The following is a 16,624-nucleotide window of genomic DNA, read 5'->3' as shown; positions in this document are numbered from 1 at the left end:
TATGTTTAACCTTTTAAGAAACAAAGAATCCAAATATTACCAAAGAAGATATACAGATGGCAAATAAGCATGTGAAAACATCCTTCACATCACATATCATCAGGGAAATGCAAATTAAGTAACAATCATGAGGTTGTGGGGACACTTGAACTCTTGTACACTGCGGATGGGGATAAAAAATGGTACAGCCACTCTGGAAGACTTTGGAAGAATTTGGTGCTTTCTTACAAAACTAAACATACTCTTACCATATAATTCAGGAACCACACTCCTTGGTATTTACCCAAATGAGGTGAAAACTTATGTCCACACAAAAACCCGCACTTGGAAGTTTATAGCAGCTATATTCATAATTGCTAAAACTTGGAATCAACTGAGATGTCCTGCAGTAGGTGAATGGATAAATAAACTGTAGTACATCTAGAGAAGGGAATATTAGCACAAAAAGGAATGAGTTATCAAGATATGAAAAGACATGGAGGAAACTTTAATGCATATAACTAAGTGAAAATAGCCAATCTGAAAAGGCTGCGTTCTGTATGATTCCAACTATATGACATTCTGGAAAATGCAAAATTATGAAGACAATAAAAAGATCAGTGGTTGCCAGGAGTTCGAGGGGTGGGGAGAGGGATGAATAGGTGGAGCACAGAGGATTTTTAGAGCGGTGAAAATACTCTGTATGGTATTACAGTGGTGGATGTATGTCACTATATATTTGTCAAAACTCATGGAATGTACAACACCAAGAGTGAACCCTAATGGAAACTATGGACTTTGGGTGATTATGATGTGTTGATGCAGGTTCCTCAGTTGTCACAAATACACCACTCTGGTGGAAGATATTGATAATGGGAAGGCTACGCATGTGTGGGGGCAGAGGGTATACGGGAAATCTCCGTACCTTCCTCTTAATTTTGTTGTGAACCTAAAACTGTTCTAAAAAAATTAAGTCTTTTAAAAAAAGAAACTGCTAAACAGTTTTCCAAGGTGGTTGTACCATTTTATATTCCCATCAGCAGCAGACAAGTTCAAGTTTCCCCATAGCCTCATCAAGACTTGGTATGCTTAGTCTTGTAAACTTTAGACATTGTGGTTTTAATGTGCACTTTCCTAATGACTAATTATATTGAATATCTTCTTAAATGCTTATGTGACATCCTTATATCACTGGTGAATCATCTATTCAAATCTTCTGCCAATTTGTTAATTGGACTGTTTGATTCTTATTACTGAATTTTCAGAGTTCTTTATACATTCTGGATATAATATACACTTTCAGCAATCAAATTTTCTTCAAATGCTATTTTTTAATAGTTAATACATTCACATGGCTTCTAATTTAAAAGGTCCAAAAGGGACTGAAAACTATAATACCTGTGTCCCTCAGTTTCCTAGTTTGCCTCCCAGAGGACCATGATTATAAGTTTCTTATCCCATGTCCTTCACTGATACTTTAGGCATACACAAGCAAAAAATGCTTACGTACCCTTCCTATTTTTCTCAAATAGCTACATTATGCTCTCTTGTGTATTTTGCTTTCTCTTCTTTTCTCTTTTTTTTTCACTCTTTTATTTTTTTTTTAATGTTATGATAGATTACAACCTTGTGAGATTTCAGTTGTACATTTTTGTTAGTCATGTTGTGGGTACACCACTTGCCCCTTTGTGCCCTCCCCCCACCCCCCCTTTTCCCTGGTAACCACTGATCAGATCTCCTTATCAATATACTAACTTCCACCTATGAGTGGAGTCATATAGAGTTTGTCTTTCTCTGACTGGCTTATTTCGCTTAACATAATACCCTCGAGGTCCATCCACGTTGCTGTGAATGGGCCAATTTTGTCATTTTTTATGGCTGAGTAGTATTCCATTGTATATATATACCACATCTTCTTTATCCAATCATCAGTTTCTGGGCATGTAGGTTGGTTCCACATCTTGGCTATTGTAAATAATGCTGCGATGAACATAGGGGTGCAAGGGACTCTTGGGATTTCTGATTTCAGGTTCTTAGGATAGATACCCAGTAATGGGATTGCTGGATCATAGGGTATTTCTATTTTTAACTTTTTGAGAAATCTCCATACTGTTTCCCACAGTGGCTGTACCAGTTTGCATTCCCACCAACAGTGTATGAGGGTTCCTCTTTCTCCACAACCTCTCCAACATTTGTCGCTCTTGGTTTTGGATGTTTTTGCCAATCTAACGGGTGTAAGGTGATATCTTAGTCTAGTTTTGATTTGCATTTCCCTGATGATTAGTGATGATGAACATCTTTTCATGTGTCTATTGGCCATATTCATATCTTCTTTTGAGAAATGTCTGTTCATGTCCTCTGCCCATTATTTGATCGGGTTGTTTGTTTTTTGTTGTTAAGCAGTGTGAGTTCTTTGTATATTATGGAGATTAACCCTTTGTCGGATAAGTGGCTTGTAAATATTTTTTCCCAATTAGTGAGCTGTTTTTTTGTTTCAATCCTGTTTTCCCTTGCCTTGAAGAAGTTCTTTAATCTGATGAAGTCCCATTTGTTTACTCTTTCTATTGTTTGCCTCAACTGAGGAGTTATAGTGTCCGAAAAGATTCTTTTGAAACTGATGTCAAAGAGTGTACTGCCTATATTCTCTTCCAGAAGACTTATTGTTTCAGGCCTAATCTTTAGGTCTTTGATCCATTTTGAGTTTATTTTGGTGTGTGGTGAAAAAGAATGGTCAATTTTCAATCTTTTGCATGTGGCTGTCCAGTTTTCCCAGCACCATTGGTTGAAGAGACTTTCTTTTCTCCATTGTAGGCCCTCTGCTCCTTTGTCGAAGATTAGCTGTCCATAGATGTGTGGTTTTATCTCTGGGCTTTCAATTCTGTTCCATTGATCTGTGGACCTGTTTTTGTACCAGTACCATGCTGTTTTGATCACTGTAGCTTTGTAGTATGTTTTGAAATCGGGGATTGTGATTCCGCCGGCTTTGTTTTTCTTGCTCAGGATTGCTTTAGCAATTTGCGGCCTTTTGTTGCCCCATATGAATTTTAGGATTCTTTGTTCAATTTCTGGGAAGAATGTTCTTGGGATTCTGATTGGGATAGCATTGAATCTGTAGATTGCTTTAGGTAGTATGGACATTTTAACTATGTTTATTCTTCCAATCCATGTGCATGGAATGTCTTTCCATCTCTTTATGTCATCGTCAATTTCTTTCAAGAAAGTCTTGTAGTTTTCATTGTATAGATCCTTCACTTCCTTGGTTAAGTTTATCCCAAGGTATTTTATTCTTTTCGTTGCGATTGTGAATAGGGTTGAGTTCTTGAGTTCTTTTTCTGTTAGTTCATTGTTAGTGTATAGAAATGCTACTGATTTATGTACGTTAATTTTATACCCTGCTACTTGGCTGTAGTTGTTGATTATTTCTAATAGTTTTTCTATGGATTCTTTGGGGTTTTCTATATATAAGATCATGTCGTCTGCAAACAGCGAGAGTTTTACTTCTTCGTTACCTATTTGGATTCCTTTTATTTCTTTTTCCTGCCGAATTGCTGTGGCCAACACCTCCAGTACTATGTTGAATATGAGTGGTGAAAGTGGGCACCCTTGTCTTGTTCCTGTCCTCAGAGGGATGGCTTTCAGTTTTTGTCCATTGAGTATGATGTTGGCTGTGGGTATGTCATATATGGCCTTTATTATGTTGAGGTACTTTCCTTCTATACCCATTTTATTGAGGGTTTTTATCATAAATGGGTGTTGGATCTTATCAAATGCTTTCTCTGCATCTATTGAGATGATCATGTGGTTTTTATTTTTCATTTTGTTGATGTAGTGTATCACGTTGATTGACTTGCGGATGTTGAACCATCCTTGTGTCCCTGGTATAAATCCCACTTGATCATGGTGTATAATCTTTTTGATGTATTGCTGTATTCTGTTTGCCAGAATTTTGTTGAGGATTTTTGCATCTATGTTCATCAGTGATATCGGCCTGTAGTTCTCCTTCTTTGGACTTAATAGATATATATAGAACATATATATATATAGATATATATATAGAACACATATATATAGAACATATATATATAGAACACTTCATCCAAAAACAGCAGGTTACACATTCTTCTCAAGTGCACATGGAACATTCTCAAGGATTGACCATATTTTGGGAAACAAAGCAAACATCAATAAATACAAGAGAGTTGAAATAATATGAAGCATCTTTTCTGATCATAATGCTATGAAACTAGAAATCAACTACAAGAAAAAAGCAGAGAAAGGTGCAAAAATGTGGAGCCTAAACAACACGCTTCTGAACAAACAATGGATCATTGAAGAAATTAAAGAAGAAATCAAACATTATCTGGAGACAAATGAAAATGAGAACATGACATACCAAATCATTTGGGATGCAGCAAAAGCAGTCCTAAGAGGGAAATTCATCACAATACAGGCTCAGCTCACTAAACAAGAAAAAGCTCACATAAGCAACCTCAAATGACACCTAACAGAACTAGAAAAAGAAGAACAAACAAAGCCCAGAGTCAGTAGAAGGAGGGAAATAATAAAAATAAGAGCAGAAATAAATGATATTGAAACAAAAAAGACAATAGAAAGGATCAATGAAACAAAGAGTTGGTTCTTCGAAAAAATTAACAAAATCGACAAACCTTTAGCCAGACTCACCAAGAAAAGAAGAGAGAAATCGCAAATAAATAAAATTAGGAATGAGAGAGGAGAAATCACAACAGATACCAATGAAATACAAGAGATCATAAGAGAATACTATGAAAAACTATATGCCAACAAATTGAACAACCTGGAAGAAATGGACAAATTCCTAGACTCCTACAATCTCCCCAAACTGAATCAGGAAGAAATGGAGAATCTGAATAGGCCAATCACAAGTAAGGAAATAGAAATGGTAATCGAAAACCTCCCCAAAAATAAGAGTCCAGGACCAGACGGCTTCACTGGAGAATTCTACCAAACATTCAAAGAAGACTTAATACTTATTCTTCTCAAACTGTTCCAGAAAATTGAGAAAGATGGAGTACTCCCTAACACATTCTATGAAGCCAACATCACTCTGATCCCCAAACCTGACAAGGACAACACAAAGAAGGAGAACGATAGGCTTTTGCTTTCTTTTCTTAATAGATCTTAGCAATCACTTCTGTATCAGTACATAAGCAACTTCCTCTGATTTTGCTTTATGTTAAATGGCTTCAGAGTTTTCCACTGTATTCAGGTACCACACTTTAACTAATCATTCTCCTATTTACGGACATTTAGGTTTTTGCCAATCTTTTGCTACTACAAATAACACTGCAATAATTAACTTTATACATGTCATTTCACCCAAGCACAAGTATTTCTGTGATATAAATCCACAGAAGTACTAGGTCAAAGGAAATGGAAATTTCTAAATTTGATAGATATTACCAAATCTTCCTCCATAGAGGTTATATTAACTTAATATCTCACCAGCAAGAGTGACTATTTCACCACACCACTGCCAACCCAACATATTAAAACTTTATAAACCTTGTCAACCTGCTAGTTAAAACAGTATTATCTCTGCGTAGTTTGATTTTGCATTTCTCATTATGAGGAAGACTGAACTCTTTTAATACGTTTACACAGCCATTTATTTTCCTTTCCTATGTACTATTCCATTTTTAATCATTTTTATTATGGGTTATTTGACTTTTCTTGATTCATAGGAATTCTTTACATATTAGGGAATTAGCCCTTTGCGATAAGAGTTATAAATATTTCTGTCATTGTCTTTCAACTTTAAGGTGTTTTTTTTTTGCGTGGGAGGGGTAATGCAAAATCTTATTTGTATGAAGTCAAATTTATTGATATTTTCTATTATGGCTCCTAGCTTTAGGGCCTTTAGAAAGAATTTCTCCAATTCAAGATTAAGCAAAACTCTCCTATAGGTTCCTTTAGAAGTTTTATGGTTTCATTTTAAAAACATTTAAATCTTTGATCCTTTTCAAATTTTTCCTAGTGTAAGGTGTGAGGTATGAAACCAACTTGTTTTTTCTCTACATTTCTACAGAGTGGTCTCAATATCCATTAAATAAATAATCTAACCTCATTCTCCCACATGTACCTGAGATGCAACCACTGTTATCATGTATTAAATTCTTATAGATGTCTGCGATCCTATCTGGCCTTTCTCATCTTTTTAATTCATCTTTCTATTTATGTACTACTATGGTACTGTTTTAATTATGGTCACTTTATAATCTACTTTAATATCTCATAAATGTAGTTTCCTTTCATTACTTTGCTTCTTCAGAAATTTCCTGGATCTTCTTGCTTGATTTCTCCTCTCTTAAACGTGAATTTCAGAATTAGTTCATTTAGTAAAAAAAAAAAAAAAAGTCTACTGATCTTTTTATTGTGACTGATTTCAATTTACAGATTAACTTAGGATGCTGACTATTCTTATGCAAGATCATGTATGTCGTCCCATTTTCTCATCTGTATCTTGCGTATTTCCTGTTAAGTTCCTTCCTGGTTTTTTATCTTTTTGTTTTTTAGGATATTTCAAAAAGTGTATTGTACCAATAATTTGTACTGTACTTGACTTCCCGAGAAAAAGGAAAAACTACAAACTTTTGTCAAAAATAAAGATTTCATTTCAACCATTAATTAACTTTGATGAAGTAAAGGACTATAAGATTAAGCAATGTTATATGCTAAGATAACAGAGGATAAATTAACAAGAGAAATACTACAATGACACTCTTAAATTGCAGAATTATAACAAAACAAGAAACAGTGACTAACATCACATTCTGATGGACAATAATTAGAAATAGTGTAGCTCAATTTAAGCAAACATGTAAAGTCACGGCAAAAAGCCCCAAAATAGCCTCACTATCAAAGACCATGAATTACCAGTATGAAACACACTAAATATCACATTTCAATTCTGTTCCTATAAATGAGGGGAATATTAAAAACATCATCAGCAAGGTCATCTTTCAATACAAGGGATGAAATAAAATATTACCAGCTCTATTAAAAGTTCTCCTTGCATTTCATCACTGTCTACAGAAATTGTTAAAACTAAATTCCATTTCTATTTGTCCAAATCACTTTATATTTCTAGGCCTTCCCTGAATTTTCCGACCATTTAAAATGAAAAAGTCTTGCACAGGCTTAACTAGGCAAACAGACAATATGAGAACTAATGATCTAATATACTTCAAAATTTCACTCAAAAGTAATACAAGTGTTAGAAAGCATGATAACACTGGAATATGCAAAGTCATTCCACCTGAAAAGTAATTCTCAGAAAATAACATACTGGATAGTCACTTGATTTCTGTTTTTATATAAAGTAAAATATGCACTTGTGGGAAGGCTCTTGAGGTGATAAGAAGAGTTTTACAAAAAATAATAATAACGTATGTATAACCTTATTAAATACTTATTAAACTTTGTTAAATACTTATAAAACCTCATTAACTTTATTAAATTCATTAAATACTTTTTAGTGCATTCTTGAATATAAATCGGACAAAGTGGGGCATAGATAATACAAAAAATTATGTTTAAAGCCTGTGAGCCAAAAAAAAATGAAATCATATATTTAATTATAAGATGCATAAGCATAAAAAGTACCTACATTAAAGTTGGTTTAACATATAATTAATTATTCTGAAAAGTTGTTTTGGTGCTAGTCCTTTTAAAGATGAAAAAAATCCATGTAGTAATGGTACTACCAACTAATTTATTGATTTTATTTTAAAGAAATACATGATTTTTACCTCCGTGGTTTTCCCATAAGGCGCCTGATTTTTCCCCATTCTACTCTTGTTAACTTTCTTGTTTTCAAATTAGGAAAAGATTCCTTTAGACATACACAGAAGTCATTATCACCTTCAAAAAGTGGTCTGTAAAACAGAAATGGTATTTTAATGTGTTACTAAAGAGACATAAAATTCAAAATATGCATCCAATTTTCAACATCATACCAATCACAAAATGCCAAACTTTCACTCCTACTCAAAACATATACAAAATAGGCACAGGGGCCAGCCCCGTGGCTGAGTGGCTAAGTTCGCGTGCTCCACTTTGGTGGCCTAGGGTTTCACTGGTTCAGATCCTGGGTGCGGACATGACGCTGCTTGCCAGGCCATGCTGAGGTGGCATCCTACATACCACAACTAGAAGGACCCACAACTAAAATATACAATTATGTACTGAGGGGACTTGGGGAGAAAAAGCCAGAAAAAAAAAAAAGAAGATTGGCAACAGTTTTTAGCTCAGATGCCAGTCTTTAGACAAAACAGGCACAAATTCAAAGGACTAAGACTAAACTAAACCCTTGGCATTTGTGAAACAAATAACATAAAAAAATTACTTAGAAAACACTGCTTCAGATTCCAGGAGACACTGGATTCTGTTAAATCTCCTATACAAGTATACCCTTTGGGAGGCTATTCTAGCACTGTCATCATATCTGGTGAGGATAAACAACGTTAGCTACAAAGTATCTCTGTCCCAAAGGTAATGCCATCACCAAGGAGTCTTCCTTGAGATTAAATCAGTTTTAGAAAACTGGATGACTCTAGAGGGTTAGATTAGTTCTTGGGAATTCCAGAAGAACTCAGATCACACTATGATACCCTGAGAGCTCTCTTAAGCCTATGGAAAAAAATCTGTGGATAAAAATAAGACAACTTTATTCATCAGTTTGGGAAATCAGGAACCAGTCTTAGCAATGACACGTGAATGTCTTGAGCTTAAACACGAATATTCATGAGATTCACAAACTTTAGAGTAGCCAATTGGTTTGGAAAGCAGAGAAGGGAAGTAAAGATAAGTAGCTACAAAAGCAAGCACCAATGACTGCCATGGATTAGATTAGATTAGGAGGGATTAGAAATCAGAATTTTTCCTAAGTAAATTCCATTGCTGAATAATTGGATTTCACCCAATCTCTTCCTATGTTCTACTTAACCATTTACATATAACTAAAGAGCATTTCTATGCCCCAAATAGAAAGACTATCCTTCTAAGTCTTAATGAATCACATTCACCATTAGCAATTGATTCTCTACTATTATACTATCATTTAAAATCCCAAAATTTATAAAACAAGTCTCAATCATTGCAAATAATGGTGCTTTGTTTCAGGGCATCTCCACTCCACAGTCTTTGGAAATTATAATATAGAGATTATACTTTCATTTTATTTTTCACAAAAATGTATAACAACTTCTTCCCCAAAAGGGGGTAAGGGGAAGAAAACTATGAGAAAATGAAACAGATCAAACTTGAATGAGGAAGAGAAAAAGAAATTCAGGAAAAAAAAATAGAATCAAAATAGATGTCTAGAAAAGGTTGAGGCTTATAACATTTGAAAACCTTCAATTTCTGGTTCAAGTGATATTCATGATGTAAGCCATGATACATACTTATCTATATTTGAGTAGAACCACTCATATATGCACCATTTATGTGCTTTGGGAAGCTTGAGTAGGTTACGTAATCGAAAACCAATCTTCTGTGAGGCTTTCTTATCTGGTGTTGACATTGTTGCTGTAAATTTCTATACAGTAAAAAAAAAATAGAGATTAATTTCAGTTTCAATAAATAAAAATGAACATCTATGACAGTGAATACATTTGTAAAAAGATTTTAGTCAAGTACTCAAAAAGATTCAACAATATTCAACATGGAATTTTTTCTTGTCATTAACAAATAAACATTCTGATTATTCCTTACAAAGTTAACACCTCCAGTTTCATAAAAAACTCTGCAAAGGAAGGTGAACTATTTGCCCCCACCATGTTTGCACTGCAGTACAATTTCACTTTAGGTACACAGGAAGAAGATACTTGTGAAAAATATTCCTAGAGTTCTTGAGCCAGAAAAGACCAGCAAGAACTCTGTGACTAATGAGAGAGAGTGTGAGAGAAAGAACATGCAAGCAAGCACTAGGCTCAGAAGGTTTTACCAGTGAATTCTATATCAAACCAGAGGGCGCCAATGTTATTAAAATGTTTCAATTACTAAAAAAGAAAAAAAGCTTCCCAGCTGGTTTTATAAAGACAGCATAACATAGATAACAAAATCTGCTATAGTATACATGATAAAAAAAAAAACCCCAAAAATATCACTCATTTGTATGAAGTTCAAAATGCTTCAAAAAATATTCCATACTCATGGATTGGAAGAATTAATACTGTTAAAATATCCATAGTATGCAAAGCAATCTACAGATTCAATGCAATCTCTATTAAAACTCCAATGGCATTTTTCACAGAAATAGAACAAACAACCCTAAAATTTGTATGAAACCAAAAAAGATCCTAAATAGGCAAAGCAATTTTAAGAAAGAAGAATAAAGCTAGAGACACCACGTTCCCTGATTTCAAACTATATTTCAAAGCTATAATAATCAAAATAGTATTGTGTTGGCATAAAAACATACACACAGATCAATGGAACAGAATAGACGGCCTAGAAATAAACCCACACACATACAGTCAATTAATTTACGACAGAGGAGTCAACAACAGGGAAAGGATAGTCTCATCGATAAATGGTGTTAGGAAAAGTGGACAGTCACAAGGAGAAGAATGAAACTGGACCACTACCTTACACCACACACAAAAACTAACTCAAAATGGATTAAAAACTTGAACATAAAACCTGACACCATAAAACTCCTAGAAGAAAAATATAGGCTATCAGTAAGCTTGATATTGGTCTTGGCGATGATTTTTTGGATTTGATACTTTTGAAACGCAAAGGCATCAAAAGCAAAAATTAAAAAGTGGGACAACACCAAACTAAAAAGCTTTTGCACAGCAAAGGAAACCATCAACAAAATGAAAAGGCAATCTATAGAATGGGAGAAAACATTTGCAAATCATACATCTGATAAGGGGTTAATATCTAAACTATGTGAGGAATTCAATCAACTCAATAGCAAAAGAAAAAAGAAACCCAACAATCCAATTAAAAACTGGGCAGAGGAACTGAATAAACGTTTTCCAAAAGAAGACATACAAACGGCCAAGAAGTACACAAAAAGATGCTCAACATCATTAATCATCAGGAAAAGGCAAATCAAAACAACAAAGAGACATCACTCACGCCCACTAGAATGGCTATTATCCAAAGGACAAGAAATAACAAGTGGTGACAAGGATGTGGCGAAAAGGGAACCCTTGTGCACTGCTGGTGGGAGTGTAAATTGGTGCAGCCACTACGGAAAACAGTATGAAGGTTCCTCAAAAAATTAAAAAGAGAAATACCATATGATCTACCAATTCCACTTCTGGGTATCCAAATTAAAAAACACTAACTCAAGAGGGGTGGGGGGAGGGCACAAAGGGGGAAGTGGTGTACCCACAGCATGACTAACAATAATGTACAACTGAAATCTCACAAGGTTGTAATCTATCATAACATTAATAAAAAAAAAAACAAACACTAACTCAAAAAGACATATGCAACCTCATGTTCACTGCACCATTATTTACAATAGCCAAGACATGGAAGCCACCTAAGTGTCCACTGATGGATGAATGGATAAAGAAAATGTGGTATGTATATACAATGGAATATTATTCAGCCATAAAAAAGAAGGAAATCTTGCCATTTGTGACAACATGGATGGACCTTGAGGGAATTGTGCTAAGTGAAATAAGTCAGACACAGAAAGACAAACATGGTATGATCTCATTTATATCTGTATTCTAAAAAAAAACCCTGAACTCATAGATACAGAGAACAGACTGATGATCACCAGAGGTGAGGGATAAGAGGTGGATGAAATGAGTTTAAAATGTACAAACTTCCAGTTACAAAATAAATTAGTCCAGGGGATGTAATGTACAGCACGATGACTACAGTTAATAATACGGTATTGTATTTTTGAAAGTTGCTAAGAGAGTAAGTTTTAAAAGTTCTCATCACACACACACACAAAATTTTCCAACTATGGCGATGAACACTAACTAGACTAGACTTATTGTGGTGATCATTTCACAATATATACAAATACTGAATCATTATGTTGTACAACTGAAACTAATACGTCAATTATATCTCAACAAAAAGAAAAAGAACATCAAAGGAAGAGAACACAACCAAGCAGAATTCATCTTAGGAATGCAAAGATGGTCCACTATTAGAAAACTACTAATATAATCTGCCATTATTAATAAATCCAAAGAAGAACCATATGATCACTTCCACTGATGCTAAAGACATTTGATAAAATTGAATATTAAAAACAAAACAGGGGCCGGCCCCATGGCTGCGTGGTTGGGTTCACGCACTCCACTTTGGTGGCCCAGGGCTTCGGTGGTTCAGATCCTAGGCACGGACCTGGCACCACTCATCAAATCATGCTGAGTGGCGTTCCACATAGCAGAACTAGTAGAAGGACCTACAATTAGAATCTATAACTATGTACTGGGGGGCTTTGGGGAGAAGAAGGAAGGAAAAAAACTTAAAAAGACTGGCAACATATGTTAGCTCAGGGCCAATCTTTAAAAACAAAACAAAACTCTTGAGTAAGTGACGTCAGCATCACGGCAGTGTGAGCTCTTCCCTTAGACTCTCCCCTTTAAGAGACAATGAGAAGGACATTCATAAAACAACAGAGGACAGTCACACAACACAAAAGACGTCTAAGAGACCCACACAGCCATATGTCTGAAGGTGGAGGTGCTAGACCCCTGGAGGAAGTGGAAGGAGGTAAGAGGATTTTCTCACCCTCCCAAATGGCAGCAACCAAGGGCACAGGACCATGAGCATCTCTGAGAAAAGAGGGCGGAGGGGCAGTTCTCTGCAGGAACACCTTCGCTCTCCAAGTCCCCTCACAGCCCGAGGAAAAGCCCCACACAGAGGTGGCTAAGCTATTGCAGGGGTGTCTTCATCAAGCCAGCAGCCCAGGAGGGTAGACAGTGAGGGCAGAGCAAGAAGCCTCCAGGATTGCACAGGCAAGAGAAAGCGCCCCTCTGCCTGCCCAGCCCTCTAGCTCAGACAGTTGGCCCAAGTGCTGTGCATAGGTTAGAAAAGCAGCAGCTGTCAGCAACCAAACCAGAAATTGGAAATTGCAGATGGGACCTGTCAGCATGGAGTCTAAGGCACTGATGCCAGGAGTCATGGTGGGCTCAGAATACATTGCTCTTGACCCCCACCCAGCAGCAGCAGGTGGAAGCTGTGACCAGATACTATCACTGTGAAGGCAAAAATCCATGCCATCAAACAGTATGAAGAAATATCTTAATACTCCAGACCAGAAGGGAAATGACAAGCACCCAGAAATCAATCCTGAAAGCACAGAAATTTATAATCTAAATGATAGAGAATTCAAAATAGATATCATATAAAAACTCAACAGGTTACAAGAAAATACAGATAGACAGTTCAATGAAATCAGGAACAAAATTAATGAACAGAAGGAATCATTCATGAAAGAGATTGAAATCATAATGAAAAACCAGTGGGAAATGCTGGAGATAAAAAACACAATGGATGAGATAAAGAAAAATCTGGACTCCCTGAATAACAGAACTGATATTATAGAAGACAGAATCAGCAGTCTGGAGGACAGAAATATAGAATTGCTTCAGATGGAGGAGCAGAGAGAACTAAGACTAAAAAGAAATGAAAAATTCCCTAAGAACTATCCGACTCAATTACGAAATGCAACATAAAGATTCCAAAGAGAAGAGAAGGAAAATGGAGCAGAAAGCTTGTTCAAAGAAATAACAGCTGAGAACTTCCCAAACCTGGGGAAGGAGCTGCAAATACAAGTAAAAGAAGCTAATAGAACTCCTAATTATATCAATGTAAAAAGACCTTCTCCAAGGCATACAGAAACAAAGCTGGCAAAAGTCAATGACAAAGAAAAAACTCAAGAGCAGCAAGGCAGTAAAAAATAACCTACAAAGGAACCCCTATTGGGCTTTCATCAGATTTCTCAGCAGAAACTTTACAGGGTAGGATAGAGTGAAATGATAATATTCAAAATCTGAAAGACAAAACCTTTCAGCCAAGGATATCCTAACCAGTGAAAATATCTTTCAGATATGATGGAGAAATGAAAAGTGCCCCAGATAAACAAAAGCCAAAGGAGTTCATCACCACAAGATCTCCAATAAGAAATGCTCAAGAAGGCCCTCATACCCGAGAAGAAAGGAAATGGCTTACAAAGCCTTGAGCAAGGAGACAAATATGCAGAAAAAATCAGAAAATTGCAGCTCTCTATCAGAACAGGTTAGCAAACAATTATAATAATAAAGGAAAGGACAACATCAAAAATTAATACAATCTCATCATTTTAACCATAAACTCACTATACAAGATGAAATAAGTTGTGACAACAACTTGGAAAGAGGAAAGGGATGGAATCAGCTTAGCTTAAGGAAATAAGAGGCTATCAGAAAATGGACTACCTCATCTATGAGATTTTTTTATACAAACCTCATGGCAACCACTGAACAAACATCAGAACAGAGACACAAATGATAAATAAACAGAAAACTGAGAAAACTATGATAGAGAACTACCAAACTAAACCGGTAGTCTGAAATACATTGGATGAGAAACAAGGGAAATGCAGAGCAACCAGAAAACAAGTGATAAAATGCAGCAGTAAGCCCTCATATATATCAATAATCACTCTCAATGTAAATGCATTGAATTCTCCAATCAAAAGACACAGACTGGCTGGATGGATTAAAGAACAAGACCCAACAACATGCTGCCTCCAGGAAACACATCTCACCTCTAAAGACAAACACAGGCTCAGAGTGAAGAGGTGGAAGACAACAGTCCAAGCTAATGGCAAACAAAAGACAGCAGGTGTTGCCATACTTATAGCAGACAAAGTAGACTTCAAGATAAGACAGGCAATGAGAGACAAAGAGGGGCAGTATATAATGATAAAAGAGACACTCCACCAAGAAGACACAAAGCATAAATATCTATGCACCCAACACAGGAGCACCAAAGTACATAAAGCAACTATTAACAGACCTAAAAGGAGATGTTAACAACAACATGATAACAGTAGGGGACCTTAACAGCCCATTTACACCAATGGATAGATCATCCAGACAGAAAGTCAAACAAGGAAATAGTCAAATTAAAGGAAAAACCAGACCAGATGGACTTAATAGATATATATATAAGATTTAATACTTATCATTCTCAAACTATTCCAAAAAGTTGAAGATGACAGAACACTTTCTAACATATCTTACGATGCCAACATCACCCTGATCTCAAAGCCAGACAAGGACAACACAAAGAAGGAAAATTACAGGCCAAGATAACTGATGAACAGATGTAAAAATCCTCAACAAAAGATGGGCAAACTGAATACAGAAATACATTTAAAACATTATACACCATGATCAAGTGGGATTTATACCTGGGACACAGGAATGGTTCAACATCCACAAATCAGTCAATGTGATACACAACATTAACAACACGAGGAATAAAAACCACGTGATCATCTCAATAGACACAGAGAAAGCATTTGACAAGATCCAACACCCATTTATGATAAAAACTCTCAATAAAATGGGTATAGAAGGAAAGTACCTCAACATAATAAAGGCCACATATGACAAACCCACAGCCAATATCATATTCAACAGGGAAAAACTGAAAGCCATCGCTCTGAGAACAGGAACAAGACAAGGGTGCCCACTCTCACCACTCTTATTCAACACAGTACTGGAGGTTTTGGGCAGAGCAATTAGGCAAGAAAAAAAAAAAAGTTGCAGGGTACAAAATCAACTTACAAAAATCAGTTGCATTTCTATACTCTAATAATGAACTAACAGAGAGAGAACTCAAGAATACAATCCCATTTACAAAAAGCATAAAATATCTAGTAATAAATTTAACCAAGGAGGTGAAAGACCTACACAATGAAAACTCTAAGACATTACTGAAAGGAATTGATGATGACATAAAGAAATGGAAAGATATTCTATGTACATGGATTGGAAGAATAAACATAGCTAAAATGTCCATACTACCTAAAGCAATCTACAGATTCAATGCAATTCCAATCAGAATCCCAATGACATTCTTCACGGAAATAGAACAAAGAATTCTAAAATTCCTATGGGGCAACAAATGACCCTGAACAGCTAAAGCAATCCAAGAAAAAAGAACAAAGCTGGAGGCATCACAATCCCTGACTTCAAAATATGTTACAAAACTATAGTAATCAAAACAGCATGATACTGGCACACAAACAGGCACACAGATCAATGGAACAGAATTGAAAGACCAGAAAGAAAACCACACATCAACGGACAGCTAATCTTCGACAAAGGAGGTAAGAACATATCATGGAGAAAGGAAAGTCTCTTCAATAAATGGTGTTGGGAAATCTGGACAGCCACATGGAAAAGAAGAAAAGTAGACCACTATCTTTTGCCACATACACAAATTAACTCAAAATAGATCAAAGACTTGAAGGTAAGATCTGAAACCATAAAACTCCTAGAAGAAAATATAGGCAGTACACTCTTTAACATCAGTCTTAGAAGGATCTTTTCAAATACCATGTCTACTTGGGCAAATGAAACAGAAAGATAAACAAGTAGGAGTTCATCAGACTAAAGAGCTT

The 16,624-nt window shown here is 35.7% G+C and overlaps 1 protein-coding gene across 5 annotated transcripts in view; it reads right to left on the bottom strand.

The window, feature by feature from the left end:
* LIN9 (lin-9 DREAM MuvB core complex component) overlaps positions 1-16,624 on the bottom strand; it is a 94,378-nt gene that overhangs the window by 56,427 nt on the left and 21,327 nt on the right. For all 5 annotated transcript variants that reach the window (XM_070602662.1, XM_070602664.1, XM_070602665.1 and 2 more), the window contains 2 exons: positions 9,423-9,556; positions 7,770-7,895 (listed from right to left, as the gene is read on the bottom strand). In XM_070602662.1, the coding sequence (XP_070458763.1) occupies positions 7,770-7,895; positions 9,423-9,556 (260 nt within the window). The remainder of the gene's footprint in view (positions 1-7,769; positions 7,896-9,422; positions 9,557-16,624) is intronic.

Source organism: Equus przewalskii, chromosome 31 (genome assembly GCF_037783145.1).
Source record: "Equus przewalskii isolate Varuska chromosome 31, EquPr2, whole genome shotgun sequence".
Taxonomy (NCBI): domain Eukaryota; kingdom Metazoa; phylum Chordata; class Mammalia; order Perissodactyla; family Equidae; genus Equus; species Equus przewalskii.
The sequence above is the reverse complement of the archived record's forward strand: the minus strand, read 5'-3'. Positions and strand labels throughout refer to the sequence as shown.